The 15,127-nt window shown below is 41.2% G+C and overlaps 2 protein-coding genes across 5 annotated transcripts in view; one reads left to right on the top strand and one right to left on the bottom strand.

Moving 5' to 3' along the window:
- Positions 1 to 922, bottom strand: part of BABAM2 (BRISC and BRCA1 A complex member 2) — a 438,797-nt gene extending 437,875 nt beyond the window's left edge. The window contains exon 1 of one of the 2 annotated variants that reach the window (XM_082852207.1): positions 812 to 922. The gene's annotated coding sequence lies outside the window, so the exon portion shown is untranslated. Of the gene's footprint in view, positions 1 to 351; positions 477 to 811 lie in introns of those variants that run through there. The other variant, XM_082852208.1, reaches the window with a different exon arrangement.
- Positions 923 to 1,313: 391 nt separating this feature from the next.
- Positions 1,314 to 15,127, top strand: part of RBKS (ribokinase) — a gene marked incomplete at its 5' end in the record, with an annotated part of 74,027 nt that continues 60,213 nt past the window's right edge. For all 3 annotated transcript variants that reach the window (XM_082851634.1, XM_082851636.1, XM_082851635.1), the window contains one exon: positions 1,314 to 1,414. In XM_082851634.1, the coding sequence (XP_082707760.1) occupies positions 1,314 to 1,414 (101 nt within the window). The remainder of the gene's footprint in view (positions 1,415 to 15,127) is intronic.

Below are 15,127 nucleotides of genomic sequence, written 5' to 3'. Positions count from 1 at the left end.
GCCAAAAATGATGGCTGTTTGGCTTTTGAGCCAGGGACACGGATGAGAGATCACCCCCCAGTAGTAGCTTTTACACATCAAAGCACAATAATAGATCCCAGATAGTCAAAATTTTACGGTGGCCAGCCTCCCTTGAATGCCAGTTGTGCATTTTCTATTTCCTGATTTTGACGTATAACATACACAAGGAAAATGCAGAAATACAATTTTTACAGGGGTCTGCTGCCTCAAGATAGGGTCACATGAGGTCCTCTGATGGGTAGTCTGGGGAACACAAAGACGTCTAAAGCATCGCCTAATTTCTTGCAATTAAGATGGGATGACAAACACGGAAACATGTGCCCAGCTTACGTCATGAAACGGAAAGGGGTGGCGTCCTGCTGCGTCACGTCGACGTCATACAGCGCACGAGGGAAGTTACACTGGGGAAGCAATTTCTCCAAGGGGCAACATTCAAGAAAAACAAGTCGGCTCGAACCCAAGGAATGACCACCCCGCTCTAAAAGGGAACAACTAAAAGGGGACGCTCTTCCTTCCCCCGAATTGTATGATTCCCTCATCAGGCGGGAAGGAGGGAGTCTGAGCTTATTCAGGGACCAGGGGGCGGGCTAAGTGTGGAGAGAGCAGCCTCTGGCCTTGGGGGCTCGTTCTTGAGGGGACCAGCGTCATGGGGATGAGCAGGGCATCTTTGGAACAGGGGCCTTCTCTATAGGAAGAGAAGGCGAGCCCTGGGCATATTTAAACCACGGTCCTCAGCGCCACCTGTGCGACTCGGGATCCAACCTCCCCGCACCAGCCCCAGTCCAGGTACCTGGAACTTAGTCCGATCGGTAACCGGCGACTACGTGGGGGTACAGGTTACCCGAGCGCGCCCCCGACCGACGCACCAACCTGCGCGCGCACCGCGGGCCAGATGCGTGCGCGTCCCCCGACGTCCCGCCCCGCCCCGTCCCCTCTGCGGCCCAGGAGCCGAGCGGCGTGCGCGTCCCCGGCCGCACCAGGCCGGGCGCTCGGAAGGGCGTCCCTGTAGTGCCTGAAAGTTCCTTCCTCCGCGCCTGCCTCGTGTGCGGCGAGCTGCGCGGAGCGTGGAACGATTAGGAGGGCTGTGTAACGAGATGCTGTGCAGGGAGACAATTCCTGGGAGAACTGGGGGCAGTAGGTGGGCGGGGTTATTTCGGGCATCCAGGTGGGCGACCCTCGTGGGCGTCCGGAAGGCCCGCGGCGTTAGGGAGCTTGGGAGCTGGGTCTCTGGTTACGGTGTCGGGCAAAGGTTAAAGGGCAGCCTCCAGGTGGGAGAGCGCCGACTTAGCGCAATGGCCGCGTCTGGGGAGCCCGGGAGGCAGTGGCAGGAGGAGGTGGCGGTGGCGGCGGCGGCGGTGGTGGTGGTGGGCTCCTGCATGACCGACCTGGTCAGGTTAGTCCGGGGCCCTCACGCAGAGTCTGCGGCTGGAGCGAAGGGCGGACTGCGCTCTCTCTTCTCACTGCTTTGGCACTGGGGCTTTGGGGATGTTGACTTGTGGTGTGAGCTCCAGGTTTCCGCAGCCCGCAGCGTGCCTCGATAGGGTAGAAGAGGCAGGGTTTGAGTTTGTAAACGTAACTGTCAGATGAGGGAACGTAAAGGCCGGGCTGTAGGGAAAGCTCTAGTGTAACTAGCAGCGCCTCCAAAGACCTGCTCCTGTTCTCTTGACCAGACTGCTGAACTCTCCTCTGGCTAGCCGAGTGACTTTGGCCACGTCATTTTACCCCCGAGAATGTGCCCGCCTCACAGCGTTGTTTGAAGGCTGAATGAACTAAAGTGTTTTGAGCTATAATATTATCCAGATTGGGTATTATTCGTGTGAACGTGTATAAAATGAGTGGAGCAGAGGTCAAAATTTTAGGCGGTCATCTTTCACCGTATTGATTGTTGGCTTTCCCGCATTTCATCTTTACCGCATATTTTTCACTATTAGAGTAACCATAGGTTACCTGTGGCAAACCAAGTGTGAGTCAAAATAAAAACCCGTAAGCACAATATTTACAACCATTAAAAAAACTGTGATCAAATAAACAAAATATGCTAGATGAAAATAGTTGAGTTAGGTCAGTGAGATTGGATGAAGAGATCTTCCCAATTTATCTTTTTTTTAATGAAAATGGCTTTTTTGATTGTAAAAGCAATGTTTATTTATTATAAAGAAAAAAAACATATCCCAAGAAATCCTACCATTCAGGTTGCTTCAGTTTAATTTTTTGGTGAGTGGCATTTTAGATATAATGCTATTTTTATATTATAAAAATAAAAAATGATCATACTACAGTAAAACTTTATCTGTCCTGCAACCTTCCTTTTCCAAAGGATAGCCAAGAACCTGGAAATACTAAATAAAAAGGCCTTGGGACAATCAGAATAAGTCACCAAATCCCTGCACTAAACCACCTGTGTTTTACTTAGAAAATAGTTTTAGGGCCTTCACATAACCAACTTAATCTTACATTGCTTAAAATGTTTATAAACTAGGTTATCACAATTCCAGACCGAGATTAGAAAGGTGGAAATTAGAAAGGGGGAGAGACTGCAAGGGGCAGGTATAGTAATCACCAAAAACTTGGAAGTGAGGAGAGTGTATCAACAAACAACAAAAGAGTTTTAAATGCCAAGAGCCTGGGGGAATTCCCTGGCGGTCCGGTGTTTAGGACTCTGCCCTTCCACTGATGCGGGCCCAGGTTCAGTCCTTGATCAGGGAACTAAGATCCCACAGGTGTGCAAGTGTGGCAAAAAAAAAAAAAAAACACCAAGAGCCTTTTTTTTTCCGCAAATATTTGAGCTACATTGTGCCAAGATAGATGTGCTTCCTTTAGTGACAGAACATAAAGTCCAATCTAGTTCTGGACATTTGGTTAAGAGGCCTACACATCTTTCTCTAGAGCTAGAGTCAGCAAACCTTTCTTCAAAGAGCCAGATAGTAATTATTTTAGGCTTTCTGGGCCACATTTGGTCTCGGTCACATATTCTTTTTTATTTTATTTTTTTAACAGGTACAGAATGTGAAAACTATGCCTTACAAAATCAGCCTGCAGGCCATAGTTTGCTGACTACTGTCTAGAGCATCACTGTCTGACAGCTCACTATAGTAATTGATGTTACTAGCGATAACTCTTTTCAAGAAAAGGGAATATGGTTATCGTTAAATTTTATTTACAAATGGGGCACGTATTTTATTTTAGAAATAGTTCCATCAAATATACTTAAAATTTAGTTACATAAAGGAATAAACCTTCAGATATCTAAAATAATTCATTCCTTAGAAAATCCATCTAGTTAAAATTTTACCATAATTCTATATGTGAAGTACAGAAGAGAAGGAAAGCTAAATAATTTTCCCACCCTACCTGAATAAGAATGCCAGGGTTAGAATTCAGAGCCACCTTCTTGTTAAACTAAGTCAGAGCTTTCTGTGAAGCTTGACCATCACACATTAACAATAATTATAGTACTTTCTAAGATGAATACTCTTCAAACTTTGGGGAGGGCAGGGTCTCAAATGCCCATGTTAGCATCTGTCAGGATTTAAAAGCTTATTTCAGAGCTAGAGGAATTTAGAGATTATTTATAATTATTTATAATCTCTAAATCTCTTCAGTTTATAGATGAGTAAAGTGAGGTCCAGAGAAGAAACTCTTACATTGTGGATAACCTTTCTTTTTTTTTTAAATAAATTTATTTTATTTATTTATTTTTGGCTGCATTGGGTCTTTGTCGCTGTGCAGGCTTTCTCTAGTTGGGGTGAGCAGGGGCTACTCTTTGTAGCGGTGCGCGGGCTTCTCATTGCAGTGGCTTCTCTTGTTGTGGAGCACGGGCTCTAGGCGTGTGGGCTTCATTAGTTGTGGCTCGCGGGCTCTAGAGCACAGGCTCAGTAGTTGTGGCTCACGGGCTTAGTTGCTCCGTGGCATGTGGGATCTTCCCGGACCAGGGCTCAAACCTGTGTCCCCTGCATTGGCAGGTGGACTCTTAACCACTGCGCCACCAGGGAAGTCCCTGGATAACCTTTCTAATTTCTCTTCTCTTGCCATTTTCTTTCCTTTATAAGATATCCAGGTTTCTATTCTTCACATGAGTCACTATTAAAACTTTTATTCCCCTATAGATTCTCTCCCACGACTTTGCTAACAAACTTTTCATGATTTCTCTTCTGATTACTTCTGCCTCTGAAGATCTTTACAAAATACCTGAGTATAGGATTTTTATTTAAAAGCCTGCTTCTATGATAAACTTGGGTCCAACTTCACTGGTTATGGTACATATCATGATTGTATTATTTTTCTATTGTTTCTGTAACAAATTACCACAAACTTAATGGCTTAAACAATACAAATTTAATACTTATAATTCTGCAAGTCAGAAGTCTGACACAAGTCTCACTGGGCTAAAATCAAGTTGTAGGACCGCGTTCCTTTCTGGAGGCTCTAAGGGAAATCTTTCTCTTGCCTTTTCTAGCTTCTAGAGACTGCTCACATTCTAGCTCATGGCCTCTTCCTTCATGTTCAAAGCCAGCAATGGCATAACTCTGACACTCACTCTTCTGCCTCCCTCTTCTACATTTTAAGAACCCTTGTGATTTCATTGCGCCCAAATGGGTAATTCAGGATTATCTCGTTATTTTAAGGTAGCTTATTAGCAGCCTTTATTCCCCCCTTACCATGTAACATTACGTATTCACAAGTTCCGGGGATTAGGATGTGGACATCTTTGAGGCAGGGTTGGTCTGGGGGTGGGGCATAATTCTGCATACCACAGTGATTAAAGTCAAAAAATCTTATAATACTTAGAGCTTGGAGAATCATTGAAGCCTAGCAGTCCATCCTCCACATTTTACAGATGAGGTAATTAAGAGAGGTTAAATGACTCACCCCAAATCATACAGCCAGTTAGTGGGAACCCAGGTTTCTCATTCTTTTTTTTTTGTCCTTCGGTATGCAGGCCTCTCACTGTTGTGGCCTCTCCCGTTGCGGAGCACAGGCTCCGGACGTGCAGGCTCAGCGGCCATGGCTCACAGGCCCAGCCGCTCCACGGCATGTGGGACCTTCCCGGACCAGGGCACGAACCCGCGCCCCCTGCATCGGCAGGTGGACTCTCAACCACTGCGCCACCAGGGAAGCCCCTCAACCTTTATCTTTCCATTGTATCATTGTACCTCTAACTCTGGCTCATATTTATTGCCCTTTTCATGTACAGTTCATTTAAGGGCGTATAGTCTGTGCATTCATTAAGTGTTTACTTTGTAAACTGGCAAGGAATAACAACTTTATAATGTTCAAGGAATAACAACTTTATAATGTTCAGATCTAAAGATAGTATCGTCATTACTGTTCCTTACTTCCTATCTAAGTTTAACCGTAACCAGCCTGGACACCCATGCCTATACTGTAAAATCACTTCAGAAATAAAACTACTTCAATAACTTAGCCCTCTTGGATGGCATCCAAGTCCAACTCACTTTATATATTACATTACTGTGTGCCAGACACTGCTAATTCAATCAATGAGCAACTTTTTTCATTTCTAATTTCAGTCCACTATGAATAGTAAGCTCTATGTACTAATAACTTTTAAAAATCATTAGCTCATCCAACATGACAAACAATGAACATTATTTAATACCCACCTGTATTTATCATTATTCTCTTCCTCCTTGAGCAGTCATCTCTGAAGTTCCACATTGCAGAGATAAGAGAAATCAAGTCTGTTCTTGTGGAAAATTAAGTCAAAGTTCCTCCAAAGACAGATTCCCATGAGAACCTAACAACAGATGAAACTTTTTAGACGTTAGGCTCATAGACCTTGGTTAATCATGCTTTCACTAATCTTTATTTCTTATGACATGTGTCACCCATTTTTAAAATTATTCAGCAAATATTTATTGATTTTATACCATGTGCCTCTGGACTTCCCAAGGTGCAGAGGATACAGCAATGAAAAACACAGCAAAAAATCCTTGCCTCATGGAGCTTACATTCTAGTGGAAGAGACAGTATCAGTTAGAAATAAGTAAAATACATTCTCTGTTAGATAAATGCTGAGGAGGAGAATAAAGCATGAAAGAGGGATGAAAGTAGTAATTTTAGATCATTGGCCACAGAAAGCCTCACTGAGAAGGTGATTTGAGTAAAGACCTAAAGGAAGAAAGGAAGCAAGCCATACAGAGAACCAGAAGAAGAGCATATGCAAAGGCCCTGAGGCAGGAGCAGACCTCTTATTATCAATGAACTACAAGGAGTCCAGTGTAGCTGAAGAAGAAAATAAGGGAGAGGGGAGGGCAATTGATGGTTAAAGGACATTGGGTCCTACCCTGGATGAAATGAAAGGCCAGTGGAGGGTTTGAGCAGACAAGTGACATAATATGACCCGCAAGGGCACAAACAGGGAGACCAGGTCAGAGTTAATTACAATAATCCAGGCAAGAAATGATGGTAGCTTGAAAACAGTGCAAGTGGGGAGAAGTGGGCATCTTCTGATTATATTTTGAGGGTAGAGCTGACAGGATTTGCTGAGGAGTACGAGATAGGTCAAGGATTACCCCAAGTTCTATGCCCTCTGCAAGTGGAAGGGGAAGTTGATGTGTGCTGAGATATAGAAGATTGTGACAGAGCAAGTTGCGTAAGGAGAGGGCAGTATCAGGAGCTCAGGCTGGACGTGTGAGATTTGAGATGCCTGTTAGACATCCAGCTGAAGGGGTCAAGAAGACAGTTAAATATATGAGTTTGGAGTTCAGAGGAGAGATCTAGCTGGAGATATGAATTTGAGAGTCATCAGTGTATAGATGGTATTTAAAGCCATGAGACAGGATGAGATCACTGAGGTCTGCGCTCCGAGGGCACTCCAACATTGAGAGGATCCATTTTACATAATTTATCTCTTGTCTTCCATCTCTCTGTACCCCTAAAACTTGTTTTGAGACAAGCTTAATACAAACCCATGTTTACATTTCCATGGCAATAGACTATGATGTCAACTAAAACCCTGTGTTATCCTTTTACATGCTCCAATTAAAAGTGATGGCTGGAGAGGTAAGGCTCATGTTCAACCAAGCATCTAAATTTAATCCTTGGCAAGTCAGGAAATGATTGCTTAATTCTCAAAAGATTTTAATTGGAAGGTGGCATAAGTGAATTTAGAAGCTTTTAGATCCAAAGTGGATGAAATGTTGGACCTAGATTACTTTAAAAAAAAAAAAAGGCCAAAATTTTATACTATACCTAGAAAAGGTTACATGTGTTTGACATATTACAGTACCCTCTAACCTGCCTTCCACCAGAAGCTTCTTGTCAAATTTAGAACAGAAAAATCTCTTTGCAGTCACTTTTTCAGGAAAGTAAAAGCCAGAGGAATGTTGGTCCAAGAAGTATCGTGTGTTCCCAATAGTAGAGGAATATAATATCATCCTTCAGTATTCTTTCTGCTCCTTAAATTGGTCTTCAAAGTTGCTTATCAGTTACCAATCAATCTTTAAATTAATGTTTCATTAAACATGTTTCTGTCAACTGAATTCCCTAAATTCAAATGAAATCATTCATGGGAAGTTTGCTAATTTTGGTCCCTTCAAAGAAAATATATGTTAAAAGGTAAATTACGTATGACAAAGAAAGAGCACCTATCGTTTGGTATTACTAAGCAGTCCCTTTTGCAATCCATTACTTGGCCAGCTCTTCGTACCCTAGTATCTGCATTCTAGGCAGAGCAAGGTGAAGTGGGCTTTTGTGATGATTGTCCCACATACCTTTATGCCATCCTGTTGCTCCAGTATTTTGATTACTTGTACGTAATACTGAAATGCTGAGAGCGTGCTAAGTGCTAGGGATACTGCAATTAGTATAACATGGTCATTGCTCTTGAGGAATTTATAGTCCAAAGAAGGCAGACACAAAGATAGATCATTGTAGTATGGTGTGCTAAGTACCTGGAGGTTCTGTGGAAGAACAGGGGAAAGTTCCTGGATAAGATGCCTCCTGAGCCAAGTCTTGAAAAATAAGCAGGTGCTAATCCAGGGGGAAAAAAAGAAGAAGAATTAGATAGACCTAGAGGGCATTATGCTAAGTGGAATAAGTCAGACAAATACCGTTTGAGATCACTTATATGTGGGATCTTAAAAAAAATGTATTTAATTTAAAAACTAAGCTCATAGATACAAAGAACAGATGGGTGGTTGCCAGAGGTAGGGGTGGGGGTGAGTGAAACGGGTAGGGGCTCAAAAGGAACAAACTCCCAGTTATAAAATAAATAGGTCACAGGGCTGTAATGTACAACAGCATGACTATAGTTAATAATACAGCATTGCTAAGAGAGTAGATTTTTAAAGTTTTCATTTAAAAAAATTGAGAGAAAGTTGATTGTCAAAGAAAGTAGCATAGAATGATTTAAAGACCATGGCAGTGAACCTAAGTCCAGAATTAAGATTTAGCTCATCTACCTAACAGCTATGTACATTTTGATAAGCCATTACTTTTTTGAGTTCTCACTTCCTTCCTAAGACAGAAATGATGATAATGCCTGTCCTGACCCATCTTACAAATGTATTGTGAACCTCAAATACAATATAATCAGTTCCTGATTATTCGTGATGATGGGAATGTGAAAGAAGCATGAGCACTAAAAACCAAACATAGTAGGTAAATTAACGTTTTTAATAACTGATTCCAGAATACATTATTTTTGTGTGCTGATTTAGCCTTCTGATCATATTTTGCTTACAATAAAATTAATTCCATTTATATTTCTTTTACCTACACCAGCGCATGGCAGGAAGAACTAGCCTAGAGATAATTACAATGTGGTGACAGGAGTCATTTTGAAATTTAAAATTTACTATAATTAATTGGCAAAATAGAAAATAAAATCTTGGTTTATAGTTATTTGACACAGTCATACTTTGCTTGTCTTCTTCAATGAATTAAAACATTTTTCATCAGGAACTTTGATAAATGTCTCAGCAATTCTTTCTGCTCCTTTTTTTCTGCATCCTGATTGTCCCACATACCTTTATGCCATCCTATAGTTGTCCAGTCCCCACTCGCTAATTCCCCATACACATACATATATGTATTTCTCCTGCCCTCTCCTCTTGCACCTTGTAGTTCCAAAATTAGCTCATTCAGCACCTCCCTATCCAAGCTTTTATTCTTTCTCCAGGACTTTTCTCAGCTGGGAGTAAGGAGGTATATATATATATATATATATATATATATATATATATATATATATATATAATTATTCAAAAAGATTAGTTGACATTAGATGGTGTTTTAGTTTTTATATTTTTAATACTTTGACCTGTATGCCTCTGGTACCTTCTGTACTCAGTCCTCTATCCCACATTGGAAGACTGAAGAAAGATGTGAGCCTGTTTTGTCCCTGTTATTCTGACCACATTTGTTTAATAACCATTCTACTTGGGCTACAATCATACATAGCACTTTTGCCCTGCTCTCACCTCATTGCATGATTTATTTTTTTTTAATGCAGAGCCGTATGCTTTTTTTTTTTTTTTTTTTTTGGTTGTGCTGGGTCTTAGTTGCAGCAGGCAGGCTCCTTAGTTGCGGCAGGTGGGCACCTTAGTTGCAGCTCGCCAGCTCCTTAGTTGTGGCATGTGAACCCTTAGTTACGGCATGCATGTGGGATCTAGTTCCCTGACGAGGGATAGAACCTGGGCCCCCTACATTGGGAGCATGCAGTCTTAACCACTGTGCCACCAAGGAAGTCCCTGTATGATTTATTATGTATGTGGGATTCTGTCATCCCAACTAAGTGTCTTTTAAGGTGTAGAACATTCATTCAAAAATATTTACTTCTGACCATATTAGAATAACTAGTGTAAGACTTACCTTCCCACCATAAACAACTAGAAAATGGGACAAAACATATGAAGCAACTGTTTCTGATATTGGACAACAGTAGTGTTATCCAGAAGAGAAAGGAAACAAACAAGGTAAGTCCTGGAGGCACATTACTGACCATCGCACAGAGAGGAGGAACTCAAGGGAAGCATGGCAGCATCAGTGAGTTGAGAAAACTGAGTTCATAACTTAGGAAGACTACGGTGGCTAGGATTTATGGGAACATATACTGGAAGAGAAGGAGCTAATCAGGGGAAGGTCCAGAAATCTGCAAAGGAGTCCCCTTGAGTCTGTTGCTAAATGCTAAATGGACATACATAGAAACTCCACAAAGCTGGGCAACTACTGGAGAGCTCTAAGCTGAACATGTCCCAGAAATTGTACAGGAATGGGAGGTGTTGAGTTCTGTCCAGCCAGAGACATTGTTGAACCCCTGGAGCATTCAGTGGAGATCCAAGAAGGATCACAATTTAGTTAGAAGGGGTAAACTTGCCCTAAAGTAAAGGTACTCTAAACTCACTGTAACAACTCTCAAAAACATTCCTCAAAGGATCAAACAGATCCACAAATTAACTGCCTGAAAAAGTTCAACCTTTTGGAAAAATACAATAGAATTAAGACACCCGATGTAACATTTGCAATGTTTCGCATTAAATCAAAAGTCATTAGACATGCAAAGAATCAAGAAAATGTTATCCATAACCGAGGAAAAAAAAAGTCAAAGCCAACACAGAAATGACAGGGATGATGGAATTCACAGAAAGGAATTTTAGAAGAGCCCTTGTAAATATGCTCAGTGATTTAAAGAAGAACTTGAACATAATGAGAAAAGTGGAAGACGTATAAAAGAACCAAATAGAGATTTAAGAAATGAAAGGTGCAGTATTTGAAATGAAAAATTCATTTGATGGGCTTATCAGCAGAGTAGACATTAGAGAAGAAAGGATCACTGTACTTTAAGACAGTGAATAGAGATTATCTAAATTGAAGCGTAGAGGAAAAAAATGACTGAGCAAAATGCACAGAGCCTCTGTGATATGAGACAAGCAGTCTATCGTGTGTAAATGGAATCTAAGAAGAAAAAAAGAGTGGGAGAGGCACAAAAACTATTTGAAGAAACAATGGCTGTATTTTTTTCAAATGTTATGAAAAATCTAAACACATAGATCTAAGAATTTCAATGAACCCCAAGTAGGATAAACATAATGTAAACCATAGCAAAGCACCCTGTAATCAAATTCCTGCAAACCAATTAGAAACTCTTAAAAGCAACCAGAGGGAAAAATACACATTACATAAGGGGAGAAAAGATTGACTGCAGACTTCTTATTAGAAACAATGCAATCCAGAAAAAAATGAAATCTTTAAAGTACTGGAAAAATAAACTGTCAGCATAAAATTCTGTATCCTTCAAATATGTTGGGGAAATAAAGACAGGAAAACAATAGCCAAGAGAATTTATTACTAGAAACTTGCACTACAATAAATAAACCCTAGATCAGTCACTTATAAAAAATAGAAAAAAAGAGGTGGGGTTAATAACACATCAATAGTGAGGAAGAAATGGAATACAATTTATCCAAAAGAAGCTAGGGCAAGAGGAAAGAAATAAGTGAGTGTTGTAACGTTGGGCAATGACATTGCTATGAAGAAAATTGGTGGGATGCGATGCTCCGTGAATGTTTTCACATTTGTGCATGATCATGACTTTCTGAGAAAGACGGTTGGCACTTGGATTAAAGAATGTTTGAACAGCAAACAAACTGTACAAGTCAGAGATCTCTGGAGAGATTCAGAGACTTTTTCCTTGGATACATTTATTTACATTCTAGGGACTGTAAACCTATAGACCTCCCCCTCCTTTCCCCTAAGCAGATTTGTTTACATTACAGAGCAAAAGTCAGCAGGTCATATTCTTCTTCCCTCCCTCCCTCCCTCTCTCTGCCCCACCCCACCCGAGAGGGGAGGAAGAGCAGCAGCTGTGTCAGCTGTCCTACATCAACTCCCAAAATTCACGATTTAAAGGTTTCTCTCATCATGTCACCCCACAGGGGATTGGGACATGGAGAACTAACACAATTAAGAGTAATCAAAAGGCTGGATCTGATCCAAAATCCTAGTGTTATTTGTCAGAATGAATGAATGAATACTTTACAAAAATTCAATTAGGAAGGGGGTATCTCACCTGTAAGGTGGTCTGGGAAGGCCTCTCCAAGGAGGTAACATTTGAACAGAGATGTGAATGAAAAGCCATGTAAGACCGCAACATGGGAGAAAAGCATAACATGCTTGGCTTTACTGGCTCTCCCAATGCCTAGCACACTTTCTCACACATAAGCAAAATTTAAATAAATAAGGGTCAAGTATATGACACTCTGAAAGGCTGGCCACTTCTGACTAGAGTATTGTTTATCTATTCTATAAATTCAAGAGTAGCTGCATCTTCAGACAAAATGACTTTTTAGCCACAGCCTTGTTAGCTAGACAAAGATATGAGTTAGAAATCAAAATCAGTTAAGAACCAGCTAAAGCATAATTCATGTTTCATTTCCTTAAATAAATCATACGTGTATATATGCAAATTTAGGGTTAGGCACCGCAAAATGAAGTTTTAGCTACAAGGCTAAGTTCTTTTTACAGAGGTAGAAATAGGTATCACTAGCTTGGTTTGGGAATTACCCCATGCTTGTAAATGTGACATACACAAATGCTGGGAAGAATAGATATGGTTGAAAAATACAGGCAGTAGGAATAATAAATGAGCATAATGAATGTTAACTGGGCGATCACTAATGGTACAATCCCCTGTTAACAGGGGTGTACAGTGTCAGAAGCTTACAGCCAGAAGAGGAAAGGATGGAATTCAAAAGCCAAAAAGCAGCATATTCCTTGACTTTTGGCTGGAGCCAGTATCAGTGTAACCTCTTTGGTCAAAACGCTTCTTATCCCTGTTTCACCAGGTCATTCCTTCCTTTGATATGAATCATCTCTGAGAACCTGTAACAGGCACATCATTGTCAAGAAGTTAAAAGCAATTGATAAGTTGTTCTGGTAACACCTGTCAGTGAAATAACTCAGAGTACAAAACCCAGGCATTTAAGGAGTTGACAAGTATTATTAAACCTGTTTTGCAAGAGAAGAAGCTGGTTCAAAGAGGGAAAAGCTGTCAAAGGTAATGCAGTCTGTAAGTGGCTCAGGCCTCCTTCCTCATACAACTGCATGACCTCTCATGGCCCAGAAGACTGGGAGGCCACCTGAACATTTATCGGTGCTTCCTTCTGTCCAACTTTAAAATATCATGACATTTTAAAGTTACGAATTTGTTTTAAATTCAAATATATTTCTTATGACTGGTTTTCTCCTTCATTCAGAAATTTACACTATTTAAAAATTTTAAATGGTAGCAACAGTATATTTCTACCAGTACTGCTTCCCTTTTTTTTTTTTTTTCCTTTGAGCACTTAATTGGTCTGTCTTTGACACCCTACTAAGAGCTCATGTTTGAATTGGGAAGAATTATGATGATGCTTTCATACAGCGGATGGTGCTTTGTGCAGGTCCTTTCCTCAACCTGACCTTAATTTCATGATTTTAATAAAGAAAAAAAGATAGAGAAACCTAATTCAGAGTAAATTAGGATCTATAATTCAGAAATGCTTCTGCCCGTTTGTAACTAATGTTCCAGTTGCTCTCCACTTCACTTTCCACTCTTTAGTTCATTCACTTTTAAAAAATAATAAATCAGCAATAAACTGTCTTTCAACAGAAAGCAGGGCAATAAGACAAAGGCTTGAGTGCACATCCTCTGTGCTGGACTGTAATCCAGGGAGCGAGAGTGAGGGCCAGGGAAAGTGAAGCCAGGAAGCAGAAGAGCTTATACCAAGATACTTGATGTGTTTAACAGGTTGCTCTGTCCTGCAGAACAGCCAGAAACAGAAACAGAAATCCTGGAGTGGGGAGAGGATGGCCCTGGGCAAGGCTCTATTAGGCTGCACCTGCAAGAAGCCAGCCGGAGGCAACTGGTGGCTAGAAAAAGATGCGGCGAGCCCAGATGAATCTGAAGTAGTAACAAGTGGCTTCCCATAAAACACAAAGATATTCTTGTTGAATATAGTAGATCCCCTACATACGAAACTTCAAGTTGTGAACTTTCCGAGATGCGAACGTGCGTTCCATCAACGTCAGGCATGAGTTAAATTGCAGCTTACCCTCCGTCTCCTATCGCTGATGATCCTACCATCTCCCACCTCCTCTCCCTCCTCCAGTCAGTAACTCTTCTTGCCTGTTCACTCAATGCCAGCCCCTGTATGCCAGCTGTTGTACTGTGTACTACCATACTTTTCAAGGTACTGTACTGTAAGATTAAAATGTTTTATTTTTTGTTTGCTCGTTTTTTATGTATTATTTGTATGAAAAGTATTGTAAACCTATTATTACAGTACAGTACTATATAGCCGATTGTGTTAGTTGGGTACCTAACCTAACTTTGTTGGACTTAACGAACAAATTGGACTTTACGAATGCGTTCTCGGAATGGAACTCGTTCATAAGTAGGGGACTTACTGTACTTCCGTGCACTTTTGCCCCCCACTCCCATCCTTCTCATGGGTATCTGTCATTAACATTTCATTTCCTATGCATTTATATATCATATGAGAACGTGTATCTTTTTCCTTTTAAGAAACATGAATCAGGGCTTCCCTGGTGGTGCAGTGGTTGAGAGTCCGCCTGCCGATGCAGGGGACACGGGTTCGTGCCCTGGTCCAGGAAGATCCCACATGCCGTGGAGTGGCTGGGCCCGTGAGCCATGGCCGCTGGGCCTGCGTGTCCGGAGCCTGTGCCCCACAACAGGAGAGGCCACAACAGTGAGAGGCCCGCGTACCGCAAAAAAAAAAAGAAACATGAATCAGGTCATACTAATCTTATTCTGTGACATATTTTTTTCACTCATGTGTTATTAGCATCATGGTTAGGTTTTATCTCATTGTCAGCAAGCTTATTTTGCCCTTAGGAGGTTCATTGGAAAACACTGATTTAACATTTGTTGAATTAATGTGTGCATGAAGGAATGATAGTATGAGTTCTAGTTATAGTTCTTGCTTATAGAAAGGAATGCTGCCAGTATTGGGAATGCAGTGGGCAAGGTCTTGTAAAACATGGAATTTTTATTGCCAGACAATTGAACAGTCATCCCAGCCTCTTCTTCCTCATTCGTCAACACCTCCACATCTTCAATTCAGAGGAAAGAACGGATGCC

Source organism: Leucopleurus acutus, assembly GCF_964270905.1.
Source record: "Leucopleurus acutus genome assembly, chromosome: 12".
Lineage (NCBI taxonomy): Eukaryota > Metazoa > Chordata > Mammalia > Artiodactyla > Delphinidae > Leucopleurus > Leucopleurus acutus.
The sequence above is the reverse complement of the archived record's forward strand: the minus strand, read 5'-3'. Positions and strand labels throughout refer to the sequence as shown.